The sequence below is a fragment of the Seriola aureovittata genome, chromosome 7 (genome assembly GCF_021018895.1).
Source record: "Seriola aureovittata isolate HTS-2021-v1 ecotype China chromosome 7, ASM2101889v1, whole genome shotgun sequence".
NCBI classification, from domain to species: Eukaryota; Metazoa; Chordata; class Actinopteri; order Carangiformes; family Carangidae; genus Seriola; species Seriola aureovittata.
This window is the reverse complement of record NC_079370.1, coordinates 12,175,231-12,190,828: the sequence shown is the minus strand read 5'-3', so window position 1 is coordinate 12,190,828 and position 15,598 is coordinate 12,175,231. Positions and strand designations below refer to the sequence as shown.

Genomic DNA, 15,598 nt, shown 5'->3' with positions numbered 1-15,598 from the left:
AGTCACTGTGAGTCACTGTGCTCTTAACTTGTGTGTGTCTCTGGTGGCATCAGAATACAAGCAATCTGCATTTTTTTTGGTCAGGATCAGTTTCCGACCGCTCTCAAGTGGATTGCCACTAAGGCGTCATATCCTCTTTCTCTTCCTCAACCAGTTTGTTTTCTCTTTTGCTTCTTGACCAATCAGTTCTCTTATTTTCCATGACCTTTAGGCCATAAAATAACCTACACCATGAGTATGTGTGTATGTGTAGAGTTCAGTATAAATAGAGCTGTACACCACAATTGCATTATAATGCCTTAAAAACGTGTGTATGGCTGCATCTTTCTGTCATGTTGACATGTGTCCTTGTACTGACCAGATATCCAGTGACTCTTGTTAAGGTGTCATCTCCTGTAAAGGTCTCATGTCCTGAAGAGACCAGAGAAATGCCTGGCCGTTCTAATCTCAGGAACGGCCTGGTCGTTACCAAACTCCTTATTAACTATTCATGCAGGACACAGGTGCCAAATAGGGCTCCATGTGTCCACAAATCCATCCTATCTTTTGGAGGAGGACAGTCGCCTAGGTGTCAATGCTGCAAGAAGAAAAAGATACGGAGACACAGAGGAAAGGATTGTGGGGGTTAGTTTGGGATTCTCAGGAAGAAACTGCAGTGGCATGAAGGATTGTCTGTAAACATCAACTTAGGAACTGGAGAAGTCCATACAGATAAATATATGGTGGTGGAAGTCGGCAGATGAGACGTCTTTCTTTGGAGTTTGTGGATTTGTCAACATGGACCCACCGATCCTCCCCGTGGCCCGGCTGGAAGTGGATGTTGACCTTGGGTTTGCTCTCTTCTTCTTCTTCCTCCTGTGCTTCTTCTTGTTGGTGACCATTATCCGCTGTGCTCAGATGGTGCTGGACCCGTACAGTGCTATCTCTGTTACTACATACCAGGAGGAGCAAATGGAGGACTGATGGAGACCAGAGACCTACGCATCATTAAAGAAAAGCACATGATCCTCCAAAAGGAGTGACGACAAAAATGATTTGCCACAACCCACAGAGTATTTAAGGCTTCTCTTATGACAGAGCCAGCCTGGTGGAGATGTTTCTGACTCTATTTTAATTTTCATATAGTTTCTACCTAACTGACATTTTGTATTAAACAGCGGTCAACCTCAGTATCCATAACTTCAAATGATGTAAGTATATAATGTACAGTATTTAAGTTTTATTAAAGTTTAGTTTTGTCTGTGCTTATGACTAACATGAGATATCCATGATTTAGAATTTAATTAAAAGCTAACATGTGAGTTGTCATTGAAAAACATTAGAAATATGATTGATATATATCTATAATTATTTCTTAGATTGTTATTTTATTCATACACATCCCACAATGCAAAATGGTCAAACATCAGGTTCCAATTATATCAAGAAAGATATTTGAGATGCTCATTTCTATTACTTAGGATTTTTTAAATCTTTAAACAAAAAGCCAAGCTTTTGATTAGAACTGAAGAAACTGAAAACCCTCAGGTGATTACAAAGATTATATGTGGTCTATTCATCAGTGCAAATTTTACATTGGAATAAGTGCTGCTTGATACAGACAGAGGCAAATGCCCTCCCTTCCACGCTAATAGAGTGCAGATGTTTCCAAGTTCTCAATGTTTGAACTATAATACAAAACAGATGTTCTGTTCTTTTCCCCAAATTTTGTCACAGTGTTTTGAAGCATTTGTGGAAACTTTCATGCAAGTTGCTTGTTATTGAGCAAATTAAATCAACCTTATACCTCGTACGTGTCAGTAATTCATCGGCAATGGGTCTTTGCATAGAGGCAGAGTTAGGTAGCCTAAGTATCATGAGTTTATCTGCTCCCTCAATCATCTTCTAAGGCAGTGGTTCTCAGTGAATCAGTGAATAGTAATTACTAATTAATAGTAATTTAAAACTGTTGGCTAGAAACAATGCATAAAGTGCCAAAATAAGTCACAGAACTGCCTTAAACACAGTCTTGAAAAAGTAACACCACAGTTTATTAAAGCCAATTGTTTAACCACTAAAAAATGTTTCAGTGTCTTTTTGTTTACTCCAGTGCTACAATATGGTTTCAAAGCCTGCATTAAACACCTTTAGAGCAACAAAATTACACCTACTGCTCCTATAATGAATCAATGAATGAAACCTTCGTAATTACTCACTCACTTTAGGGAATTTTGGTAGTTTATGGGAAATAAAGCAGACACTTACAGTAATAAATCCAACACTGGCGACAGATTGATTGACACATTCTGTGAGTTCCTGGAGTTAAGAACCTCATCAGAAAGTGTATTTAAAAGGGGCAGTTGGTTAATTAATGTCCCCACTGTTCATTTTAATTAAGCCCCATATGCAGTATTGTAGAGCTTGGTTGAGTTAATATGTGCTAAACAACAAATAGCACTAACATTAGTTAATACTGCCAATTAATTGGGGTGGGTTTATTTCAGTATCCTTGGCCATGGAAGTATTAGATAAATGATTAGAAATTTGGGTGCCACTGTCCTGGATGTGCAGCAGGGTTCTTTCAATTAAACGGATAACCCGGGTGGGCGGAAACCTTTATTCTTTCACAAAATCTAAAAGCGCTTCATAACACCGCCCTCTTCGAATACGCTGGGCTGCAGAGCATGCGCCCCTCATTGTAGCTAGCAACATAGTATTAGCTTGCTAACCTCATATTTGCTGGTGGACAAGATGGAAAGCAGTGAGGGGTGAGTGATGATTGCTGTTGCTAAATTGAGTTTTACTTGTGCCGTCTCATGTGTCTTTGGGAGAAATACCAGAGGACACAAGGTTGTTTGTTTTCTAGATACCTGCATCAGTCAGTCAGCAGTAGGGACATTTTCTAATGCTAATGCTAGGCTAACATGCTAGCCTGCTTCCCGTGTATGAAACCTCAGTTTGTTATCTTTTAGCTCCCATGTTTGCCCAGAATGTGTCTCAATAAAGTGCCAATGAAGCTGTAGATGGTTAAGTTAGCAGTTACTCTGTTAGCCTGGAGGTTATCATGGGATTAACGGAATTTTGGCTTTCAAGTTGCCCTTTGTTGTGCTAACCAGTAGCAGGATACCCTCAAATGCATGCTCTGCAGCTGCATTCAAACTAATTACACCGGCTCATAGTTTTATATTAAATAGATAATATTTATAATTGTCAGCCTTTGTGTGAGAGGGCGCTCAATATATTTTGCTTAGATGGAAAAATTGGTTTGTACAAATGTGTCAGTCCTGTCCATGGTGCAAGGTCTCAACCTGCAGACTAGCTTCACACTAGATCATCTCACAAGCTTGCATTGCACGCATTGATGCTTTAAAGGTAGCGATCCAGTGTTTCCACCACAGAGGAGCATGTATTGTATCATCACACAAATAAGGTAGAATCAGTAAATCTGAAAACCTCTTAGCTGCACTGAAAAGCTGCACTGCTGGGTTGACACATGATCAGACATTAACTAATTGTTTATTGTTTATGTTTGGAGATTATGTGGATTTGAAAGACATTAGTATGCATTTTTATGGGATTTGCGTGATGTATAGGACAGTGTATACAAATACACATTCAGTTGTCAGTTTATTAGGTACACCTAAATAAAATGAATACAGTGTAATACAGGGTGTAGTTTTTAGTGCTGCTGAACTGTATTGTGTCATAAAGGTAAGGTGTTTAACTTATCTTCAATATATATATATATATATATATATATATATATATATATATACATATATAAAAGGTCATGAACTTGGGTTTTATTGAAGACTGCATTAGTTTTAATTAGGTGCACCAAATAGACACGTCAGCATATATCACAATATGACAAATATATGCAGAGTTTATGTTGATGTGTAAAACAATGAATTGTGTTTCTATGTTGTGTGTCCAATCAGAACAAACTCTTTGAATGTGTATAAGAAAGCTTCAAAAACGGATGTTGTTAGTTTTTAATTATGATTTTCTCATGTCATTCATTTGGATGAAAGAATTTTTCAAAGCCATAACATGATTAAAAAACAAATGTAATCTCAACATGCTTCATATAAAAGGCAAATAATCTGTTATTGAACTGTAGCTGAGCCATAGCTGCAACTAATGAATATTTTCTGTATGGATTTGCCAACAGATTTATTCAAACTAAATGATTGGGTGCTTGGTCAAAAAAAGCAAAGATGACAACTGCCAACCAATTTTTTTTCAATAGGCAAAAGTCCTGTATGAATGTGTGCTTATTTCTCTGCATATTTACCTACAGTATGTGGCCAACACTTAGTTCCCAAAGATATTTCATGTACCACAACATGACATAGGAAAAAAATAAGTGAATTCTCACATTTAAGAATCTTTAACCAGCAAATGATTTGATCTGATTAAGGCCAGATACAACATCCTTTCCTATCAAGATTTATGTGTAGACATTTCAAATGATGTTTACATGTATCGTTTCTGTCTGTCTGTCTCTCTTCAGGATGGAGGTGGAGGGCTGGGACTCCAGTCTGGAGGAAGAACTGGGCGTTTCTCTGGATGAGCTGAAGAAGTGGATTGAAGAGGCTGTGGAGAAGAGCGAAATTGTGCAGAAGAAAAAGGCTCAGCTGACAGAGCTCAAAAAATGGGTGGAGCAGAAAGAGAAGGATGAGGCGATGACAGAGATGCTTCTCAGTGATGCCAGCCAGTGAGTACGAATTAACCTGTTTATTTAGTTAATTAAGTGAAGTATATTTTTAGCCATTAAACAGTATTTATATAGGTCTACAACCCAATTGTATACCTACAACTTTCTTTATGTGAGTGTTTATTATTTATTGATTAATGTTTATGTCTTATTGGTTCTTAGCATGGGAACTATGTGGATAATTGTGGTACTTTTTGGAACTACATGCCATTCATTGAATCGTTAAGGTAGTACGATGCAAAAAGGGGAGTCTGTAATGTTGAGAAACACTAAAAGTCAACGCTTACAGAACCACTGTCCAGAACTTGCAGGTGCTTTGACAGCACTTTGGGCGTCTATAGAACAATTGTTTTGATTGTTGTGTTTAAACCAGATGTTGAATCAGCCCAAGCAAAACATGGAAAATGCATTAGGTAGCCAAGCCACATGGAGCCAAGGATTTAGCATACACAATATCCAACAGATCTCTCTCTCTCTCCTGGTGGAAAAGATGATTAGTGCTGCAACAATTACTCAATTAATTAATTGGCAGATAATAAACTAGCAACCAATTTGATAATTGAGCAATTGTTTGCGAGAATTTTAATCTATTTGTCACACATGATAGTAAACTCAATAGCTTTGGATTTTTGGACTGTGGGTGAGACAAAACATGACATTTGAATACATCATCTTGTGCTGTGGAACATCATATTTGATATTTATCATGGTTTTCTGACATTTTATAGACAAAATGATTATTGATTATGATTGATAATGAAATAACGATTGCTAATTGCAGCTCTGCAAATGATTACACTATCTTTATGTTAATTTCTCATAATAGAGACCAAATAACAGATCACAAGAATGTTGTGGGTTCAACGTGTGATGGCGGTTTGTACATGGAGATACACAGGTCCAACATTTTTTCTCTAATAATACCAATTCTGAAATCCTCATCTCAGAACATTTTCCAAATACAAAGGACCAATCTGATACTTTTCCTCTAATTTAAAATCTGTAAACCGCACTGCATGTAACTGATTGCAATCATTCTTATGGAAGGTAACATGCTACCAGGGTTTTCTGTGACTAAAACCTCAACTATAGGGTCAGAAGCAGTGCCAGTATAGAGCCACTGGACCAGACTGTTGGATTCCCAGTTGTACAGTAAAGGTTACAGGCTGACATTTTCTGCCTCACTCTTCCTCAGGTCCATAGTGGAGTGTGAGAAGCTGGTAAAGGCAACTTACCAAAAGAATGGTCTTGTTTACCGAGAGAGCAGCTCAGAGGATGAGGGCGGTGGAGGAGGGGTGTTGTCCTCTGAGGTTATTGAAATAGACGACGATGATGACGATGATGTCATTGCTGTTGGCTGTTGTAAGTTTTGTATTTTTCATATGAGAACATTTATCATTCAATGCTACTATAAAATGGCAGGAAGAAATTAGTTTTTTTTTTTTTTTCTCTCTTGATTTCTCTTGTTCTTCACAATGTTTCAGTGGTTCCTCCAAAGAAGCCTGTCACTACAAGCAAAGATCCAGTGGTGAGAGAAAGCAGTTTTATTATATTGATCTGTATTTCCTCTTCATTCCCAGATGTTCATTTTAACGTGTGTGTTTATTGTTGTACTACTGATACTGTAGATTGTCTACCATAATGATGCAGTCTCTGGGCCAAGCAGAAAATATATATACCAATGAATGAATGAATGAATGAATAATATACAAACCTTTTATTGAAACTTGATCTGTGATACTGGAAGATATTATAGGTGCAAAAAAACCCCCAACAATTAAGGAGCATTACATTAATGAAAGCATGTGGTATGTGTTCCTATGTTCAGAATTACATGGAAGTAATAACCTGTAGATGCATTCTTATTTCTCTAAGTTTGTTGAAAATAAATTATTATTATAAATTATTATTATAAAAATAATTTCCTGAAATGTTGAAGAAATCATTGAGAAAATCATATAATAGCATGCAAGATATTTTGCATGTTGACATGACAAATCCTTGGTCTACTCCCTGAGTCAGACACGGACAGCTGCTTTGTGAGACAGACTTGTGAAATGCTTACCATTGAAACAATAGATATTGTGGGTTTGGCATCACAAAGATAAGAGGAAACACTGACTGCTCACTATGTGCAGATGATGAGTTATTTCCTGTTTATTTGTTTTGCCAGTTAAAAGAGGCCTCTGCAGCTCTACAGAAAACCTCTCATCAGGTGCAGAAGTTGGTCCAAATGGTCAACAAGCCTTCACCAGGTACTCAATTGCTTCGATCTCCAGGACACCCTCCATCCCAGTCAGGTGAGCACACACAATCCCTAGGATTGTCAGATACATCATACCTGTGTGAGAGTAGTATATATTTGACACTAAAACTGTGTGTGTGGCTTGTCTACCCTCCAGGTATTCAGGGTTCTGTTCCAGCAGTGTTTGTGTCACAGGTTTCATCTCAGTCCATGGCCCAGCCAAACCCAAATATGGCAGAGGATGAGCTCAGAGTCGGGATGAGCATTCTGGGAAAGAAACGCACCAAGACCTGGCACAGAGGCACCCTCGTTGCTATCAACCCTGTTGGTGTGTGACCTGAACATTAATGTCTTCTTTTAGGTTCTTTAGTGTTACTTTAAAGTGATGTTAAACGTTCAAGATACAGCTTGACTATTTTTATTATTATCAACTGTGTGTAGTTTATGCTTGAACTTTCTCGTTCTTCTCTGTCATTGAAACTACTCACCCTCTGTCCATATTCAGGAAATGGTATATTCAAGTATAAAGTGAAGTTTGATAAAGGAAAGAGTCTGCTGTCTGGAAATCATGTGGCTTTCGACTATAACCCCACCCTGGAGAGTCTGTATGTCGGAGCCCGTGTAGTGGCCAAGTACAAGGACGGAAACCTGGTGTGGCTCTATGCTGGAATAGTAGCAGAAATGCCGAACAACAAAAACCGCATGAGGTGGGTGGACAAAGCTAAAGAATGGGGAAACTAATGGGGGGCCAATATCAGTATTTCAGAGTAAAAAAAATCAGATAATTCAACATTCATTTTCTTTCACATGTGCATACATGCATAAACAATTTGAACCATTACATTTAGTTATTAAAGAATTGTGTATGCACTTCAAAATACATCGGTTTCTGCTCACCAGTGGTTAAACTATGTAATTCAAGTATACAGTATTTGCAAATACTGATATATCTCTGACAAGCTAGTTGGTCAGGCTCTAGTTGATATCTTTGTTGTATGTGTTTTAGGTTTCTAATATTCTTTGATGATGGTTATGCTTCATATGTGACACTACCTGAGCTCTATCCTGTTTGCCGACCATGTAAGTGCACAGTTCTCTTATCTTCTCCTTCCTTTTTGTAATCCATAAAACCCAGTATATTCTACTTTGAAGTAATTTTACATAAAAAGTGCCAATTTGTGGTAAACTGATCAATAAAAGAATGAGATAATTCTTGTTTTCACAGTAAAGCGTACTTGGGAAGACATAGAGGACGGATCATGTCGAGACTTCATCGAGGAGTACATCACTGCCTATCCCAGCAGGCCTATGGTGCTCTTAAAGGTCGGCCAGATAATCAAGACAGAGTGGGAGGGAACCTGGTGGAAGAGCAAAGTGGAGGAGGTGGATGGCAGCTTGGTCAAGATCCTCTTCTTGGTATGTCTGCATCAGAACTTGGGGGGGGGGCTAGATAGCTGTAACAAACGATGTGTTCATTGCCAGGATCCACATCAATTATAAAGAAATGTACTGGATGATATTTTACTTATGATTCCAGCGTTTGACAGAGAATTATCTTCTCGTGTCGTTTGAGCAGGATGATAAGAGGAGTGAGTGGATCTATAGAGGTTCCACCAGGTTGGAGCCAATGTTCAACCTGAAGATGACCACAGCCAACACTCAGGAGAAGAAGCTGGCTGGCCAGCAGAGGACACGACCTAATATGGGTAATGTACACATTGTACTGTTGTACTACTTGTTTTAACTTTGCACAGTTAATTTGGGTCAAAAAAACATTTCAGCCACTATGATTTGACATTTTAATACAGACATATTGTGTGTTTTTAGACATTTAATTTTTTCTTTATTTCTTGCTGTTCATTTCTAGGGGCGTTGAGGAGTAAAGGCCCAGTGGTTCAGTACACAAGTGACGGACATGTTGGAGCTTCTCCTGCCAAAACGCCGCAGGCCACACTGAGTCAGCCTTCACAGACACCACAAAATCAACAACATCAACAACATCAACAACATCAACAGCATCAACAGCGTCCACAACCCCCACAGCCCCAACAAACACAACAAACCCAACAAAGCCCTCAGCCTGTACATCCTGTACAACCTCCACGTGTCGAGTGAGTGATGCTTACTAAACCTCTGACACTCCTATTGCCACTTTGTTTAAAGGTGTATACCTTACAAAAAAAGCTGATGCAGAGGAAGAACTCACCTTTTGATGGAATAATCTCTGGCTAAGGGCTGCCTTCTCAAAGGCTCAGTTAAAGCTTCATCCTTGGTTTTATACAATATCTAGACAGTGACCAAAACAGACACCAAGAAGAAGATGACCTTGCAAGAATGGAAGGATTTTCTTTCATTCATTTGAGATACTGCACTGACACAGCTGCTACCTTGCTTTTGGCCACTTCTAGCAACAAACTGAAGAGAAAACATTGACATATATCGCCTCATGAAGTTGTGACGAACTTGTTAGCAACATTTGCATTCATTTGGAGTCGTGTTTCTGATGAATTTAAGCACTATATTCACTCTCTCTTTTAGCTCCACCAAATCCTGATGGAGGTTGAAAACCATGAAATTAAAAACCATGAGCTTATTCAAACAGGCTCTGTAGATCTGAGAGGAAAACCATGGCCAAGTGATAAGTCTCTGTGGGCTTAAGCAACAACTCTCTTATTACACGTTACTTTTATGCTTTAATAGTGAAAAGATATTGATCAGTGCTGCTGGAAACCAAGGCGATTTGACAGGATGTAAGAAGATCTGATATTGATTATTGATAGTATTTTTTTCTCTCCTTGCTATCTTCAAGCAATAAACATCAGATGGCGAAGAAGAGTACTTCTCCGTTTGTCCCTGGCGTGGGAGGCACACATGCCTCTAAAGTCATGCAGGCTCTTTCCCCCAGTCCCAGCAACCTGCCGAGGTGAGTTCACTTTATTGTATGACCTTATAACCTGCTGCTTATAATACACAAGAAAAGAAGAGCGCTGTAGAATGTGATCTTGTCTTAGACATGTGATGTTTTTAAACCTAACTGGTCTTTCTGACCGTATCTCTTTCTCTTTGTCTTCTGTTTGTCAATCCATAGTATAAGACTGTTGAATGCCCCAAATACTCCTATGCCCACTTTCACACAATCGTATCAAAGACAGCTGCCAACTCTGGCTCCTGCCCCGCCTTCCATGACCCACGCGATGGCCACGATCCCCCATCAGCCCTCCTATCGCGCCCCGACAGACCGCATCTTCTACCTGGCTCACACGTGTCAGCCTGCCTGCTTGAATCGTATCCGACCTGCTAAACCTGACATGCACAGAGGAAAAAACCCCCTCCTCACACCGTTACTGTACGATTTCAGGCGCATGACTGGACGACGCAAAGTCAACCGCAAGGTAAACGTGAACAGCAACACAGCTGTGGACACTAAAATATATAAATTTATCGCTTTAGTTTAATTTCCCATTACCTTTCTGGCACTATAAACGGAAAACTAAATTGTAAAACTCTTGTCTTTTACCTGTCCCCATCTCAGATGTCCTTCCACGTGATTTACAAGGCTCCATGTGGACTCTGTCTGCGTAACATGGCAGAGATCCAGCACTACCTCTTCCAGACGCGCTGTGACTTTATATTCTTAGAGATGTTCTGTCTAGACCCCTACGTACTTGTGGACCGGCCCTTCCAGCCACAGAGGCCGTTCTATTACATTCCAGACATCACTGGTGGAAAGGAGGACATCCCACTTTCCTGTGTCAATGAGATTGATTCCACCCCGCCTCCTAAAGTAGACTACAGTAAGGATATCATTGAAATAATGATAAAGGAGAGATTCATTTGTGCTTGTGCCAGGATTAGACTACAAGATATTTTTTCATCCTTCCAACTTTTTGTACAATACACAATAAATGAATAAATATAGAAAATATAAATAAATCACAAATTATTACCAAAAATCCATTTTCATTAATCACAGTGGAGCAAATGACCCCTAAAGGCTTATCTATTTCTTTTTCCTCTCTTCAAGGTAAAGAGCGTATTCCTGAAGATGGAGTATTCATCAACACCAGTTCAGACTTCCTAGTTGGGTGTGATTGTACTGACGGCTGTCGAGACAAGTTAGTGAAGCTGCTCATCCACACCTCATCGTTTTTTCAGGTTTCTTCCGACGATAATATTCTGAAGTTGTGTCTTTGTGTCTTAATTACAGGTCCAAATGTTCGTGCCACCAGCTGACCCTTCAGGCTACAGGTTGTACACCGGGGGGGCAGATCAACCCAAACGCCGGATTTTTGCACAAACGATTAGAGGAGTGCCTTCCCACAGGGTCAGACATTCAGTACACACATACTGAACCAGAGCACTTCCCACTTGTGGTGCACTCGACAGAGAGACTAACTCGTTTTCTCACCCCTCATAACCTCATAAGAAGATAATTACTGTTGAATGTAACGGCTCATTTGGTTGTCTTGTCTCAGAGGCCATTATCTCTTCTTCTCTCTCAGAATCTACGAGTGCAATAAGCGATGCAAATGTTGTGTTCAGATGTGCACCAACCGGCTTGTTCAGCACGGCCTGCAGGTGCGTCTCCAGCTCTTCAAGACCCAGAACAAAGGTTGGGGCATCCGCTGTCTGGATGATGTGGCGAAGGGCTCTTTTGTCTGCATCTATGCTGGTGAGGAAAGGGAACAGACTTCTGTTAGGGTCAACAGCAGATGACCTGATTACAAAGTGACTTATTCCTCTCCCTTTTTTTCCTCCACTTCACCAGGTAAAATCTTGACGGACGACTTTGCAGACAAAGAGGGTCTAGAAATGGGTGACGAGTATTTTGCTAATCTGGATCATATAGAGAGTGTGGAGAACTTCAAGGAGGGCTATGAGAGCGAGGCTCACTGTTCGGACAGTGAGGGAAGCGGTGTGGACATTGCCAGGATCAAAATCCAACCATCTGCTTTAGTATCATCTAACCCTGTGGGGCGACCGCCCAGGAAGGGTGAGTCTAAATCCAAAGGTTAGAAATCTCTAGTAGACGTGGGCAGATTCTCAGCAGGATTTGCTTTCTTGACCTTAGCTGACTGTTTATCTTCTCCGTTCTCCACATGATTTTTCAAGTGTTTGTTCTTCTGTCAAAGCCCAAAGCTCAAGCTCATCAGACGACAGCAATGACGACGATGACAAAGACTCGAAGAGTGAAGACGAAAGCGACAGTTCAGATGACACGTTTGTTAAGGAGAACTACTACAGCTCCAGCTCTGTGTGGAGGAGTTACACCACACGTGGTCAGGTCAAGGGCAACAAGGAAGGTGAGCAGGCTGCGTCTTTAACTTAAACTCAGAGGGGGGCAGAGTGGTTGAGGGTGTGTTAAATACAGATTAATGGGTGATTAAATCTAGCATAACTGCTATAGGACTTTATTAAAGCCTTTTCCATCATCTGACTAAATCCCAGCATCATAGAGTCTGTTGCTTCACCTCACTGCAACACAGCTGGTGTAATATTTTACTTTTGGTAAGACAAAATGAGCAACTATAAAATATTAAGATTGTTGAGCCCTGATCTTTTTTTTTTTATTATTATTATAATTTTGGACAATAAACCATCTAATTGATTGAATTGTAATTTTTTGATGACTTTATTTTTAGCATTTAATACCTTGACATTCAAGTGTGCTTTTCTCACACGTCTCTCCTTCCTGCCCCAGGGAGTCAAGACAGTAAAGATGGACTGAGTGCCTCAGCCAGGGGAACCGATGACGAGAAGCCACCGTCCATACCAGAGGAAACGGGGAAAAGCAAAGTGGCTTCCTGGTTAACAAGCCAGGGGCTGAAGAAGGTGAGTAAAGAGAAGATAACGAAAGAATAATGTTACATGGAACTGAGCTCTGTGTTCACAGCCTTTTTAAAATAACTGCATACTGTGTCTCATACAGAAATAAAAAATAAAGATGATAATCCTCCTGCTCATCACAACTCTCGTTGTAGATATGTGATCTTTTGTTAGGAGTAAAAGGTGGTTTTTATTTAAGGAGATTTTGTAGTATGATTTTCTTGAATGATGATCCTGAACCTTTTTCTCTTTTCCATCACAGGAATCCGGAGACAGCAAGAGGTGTGTTGTACTTGGTCTTGGAAATGTATTTTATTTTACAATAGATTTGCACTTTAGTGATCAACAATATCATCTATGTTTCACTGTAAGTTTATTTTGTGTTTCTCACAGTCCAGTGAAGCCAGAAACGGGGAAGAAGCAGGATGTGATGACTCTCTCTGACAGCGATGATGTTCAGACCATCAGCTCTGGATCTGAAGACAACAAGGAGAGAGAAAAAGTCACCCCAGGTAAATAGAAGAGAACGGACGAACGTGACAATTCTTGAGTTTACACTACATTGATGATGACCACATGGTATTGCCTGTTTTGTTTTGTTTTGTTCTGTTCCATGTTGCTGCTGTTCTCAGGTGTGACTAAGAAGCAGGTAGCAGTTAAATCTACACGTGGCATTGCCCTGAAGACCAGCCATGGTCTTATGGTAAAAACAGGTGCACCTGGAGGTGTGGGTGGGCCGGGTGGTCAGGGAGGAAAAACAGGGCAGCAGGGACAGACTGGAGGAGGCGGGGAAAACACTCCCAAAAACACCCGCCAGTTCTTTGACGGGGAAGAGTCGTGCTACATCATCGATGCCAAGTTAGAAGGAAACCTTGGGCGTTACCTGAATGTAAGGATCTATTGCAGTATAATGATTTGATGCCATTTAAATTACCATCCCATGTGTTCATCTCACACTTTGTCTCTTCTCTGTATTACAGCACAGCTGTAGTCCTAACCTTTTTGTCCAGAATGTGTTTGTGGACACACATGATTTGCGATTCCCCTGGGTGGCATTCTTTGCCAGCAAGTGAGTTTTGAAACATTTTAAATTTGTCACAGATTCTTTGATGTCATCTTATCAGTTATTGTAAATCTCTGCAGCCTCAGGAAGCTTCACTGAACAAAAATAATGCCACAGCCTGCATTTGTTTCAGGTTGCTGTGAAAAATTAACAAATGATCCTGGAGGGCAGATTTAAGTTATACTATACATGCATGAGTTAGAAGGATTTTCAGATGCCAAAACACTGCACAGAGATTTTTATTACTGTCAGGAAATATTTTACAGCTCTGGAAAGTTATAATGCAGGAATTTTGCCTTTAATAAATAGGATCTAGTACAGGATTGACAGGACATGAGAGTAGAGCGATGAGAGATGACTTGCGACAAAGGTCGCTGGCCAGGCTTTGCCATCTTAAACCCCTTGGCCATCCAGATGACCCATTTTTTTCCTGATGCCCTCTGCACTGGCAGCTCCACTGTTCACACACTCGCCTATTGAAAAGAATGAGACAGCTGCAGCTTCTTTTTTTGTGATGCTGTTGTCTGACGATGACCTTAGGGGGGCACTGCTGTGTCATGTTTAGGGCTCAGATTAGCTTTATATTTATATATTTATGAATGATGAATCCTCTACTGTTTACTGGATTTATACAGTGCTTTTATCTGAAGCATCTCCCCTACCCATTGACACGCACCAATGGCTCCAATAACCATTCAAGTCACTGGCCTAACCAGCTGCTGGGTTTAGTGTGGACAGGAGGAGTAGGGGATCGAACCGCTCTAACATGCTGAGGCGCACATCCTATTAATCTACAGACAAAGAGCCATTTGCTGGTTCACAAAGCATCTAATAAATACTGATACAGGATTTCCACCCCACACCATTGTATTTATAGCTCATGCAATAACGTTTTTTGTGCAGTAGTAGATCCAACTATTAGCCTCCCCAGAAAAAGGCACTTATTAAAGTGCTACTCAGTGCACTCTGTTGGCTCACTGTCTATATGGTATTAAGTTGACTGATTCACTGACTTGCCTGCTTGCATCCCTGTGTAGGCGAATCCGGGCCGGCACAGAGCTGACCTGGGACTACAACTATGAGGTGGGCAGTGTGGAGGGTAAAGTGCTGCTCTGCTGCTGTGGATCCACCGAGTGCAGAGGAAGGCTACTGTGATCCAAAGCCAACATGTACTTGACTCTTTCTGCTGCATCTGTAGGAAACTTAGCAGAACCCCTTCAACACTGTAACTCTGTTTTGTTTTGTTTTTGTTTTGTTTTGTTTTTTTTAAGTTGAACTATGATTTTATTACAGCTATTTTTTTGCATTTATTTTATATGAATGTGTGTCCAGATTTATTCATAACTTGTTTGTTTACCCCCAGAATAAAATGTGATTTTGTTCAATGAACCAATGCTCCTACTCTTTTTTTGAAACAGTATAGGACATTAAAAAGATAAACGGTACATTTCAAGGTGAACCAGATTGATTGTTATGGGAAAGATTATAATGAAAACGCAAAAGAAAAATTCAGTCAAATAAAATACAGGCAGATGTTTTCACCACAGCATTCATATGTAGGCCGATGCATAATTATCATTTTGTATTGTAATACAGAAATGTTCAATATAAGGAAATTATGAATGTGTTATAATAAATAAATATATATATATATATATATATATATATTGGAATTTCCTACATAGGAAAGGTTTGTTATGACTGAGCTCCCTGGTTAAATAAAAACAATGCAGTAAAGTAACTTCGAAATTTATCATAGTTTGAT

At 39.9% G+C, this 15,598-nt stretch overlaps 2 protein-coding genes across 2 annotated transcripts; both read left to right on the top strand.

The window, feature by feature from the left end:
- The first annotated feature begins 748 nt into the window (after positions 1-748).
- LOC130171720 (cortexin domain-containing 1 protein-like) lies at positions 749-992 on the top strand. The gene has a single exon (XM_056379831.1). The coding sequence runs from the start codon at positions 778-780 to the stop codon at positions 961-963; it is 186 nt and encodes a 61-aa protein (XP_056235806.1). The 5' UTR covers positions 749-777; the 3' UTR covers positions 964-992.
- Positions 993-2,660: 1,668 nt separating this feature from the next.
- setdb1b (SET domain bifurcated histone lysine methyltransferase 1b) lies at positions 2,661-15,222 on the top strand. Its single transcript, XM_056381688.1, has 25 exons — positions 2,661-2,747; positions 4,496-4,699; positions 5,895-6,061; positions 6,184-6,227; positions 6,873-6,999; positions 7,102-7,272; positions 7,450-7,651; positions 7,951-8,024; positions 8,170-8,360; positions 8,521-8,650; positions 8,812-9,055; positions 9,754-9,867; positions 10,033-10,336; positions 10,477-10,738; positions 10,969-11,059; positions 11,152-11,268; positions 11,447-11,616; positions 11,713-11,937; positions 12,077-12,247; positions 12,646-12,776; positions 13,033-13,052; positions 13,164-13,282; positions 13,403-13,659; positions 13,751-13,839; positions 14,871-15,222. The coding sequence occupies exons 1-25, from the start codon at positions 2,731-2,733 to the stop codon at positions 14,986-14,988; spliced, it is 3,759 nt and encodes a 1,252-aa protein (XP_056237663.1). The 5' UTR covers positions 2,661-2,730; the 3' UTR covers positions 14,989-15,222.
- The last annotated feature ends 376 nt before the right edge of the window (positions 15,223-15,598 follow it).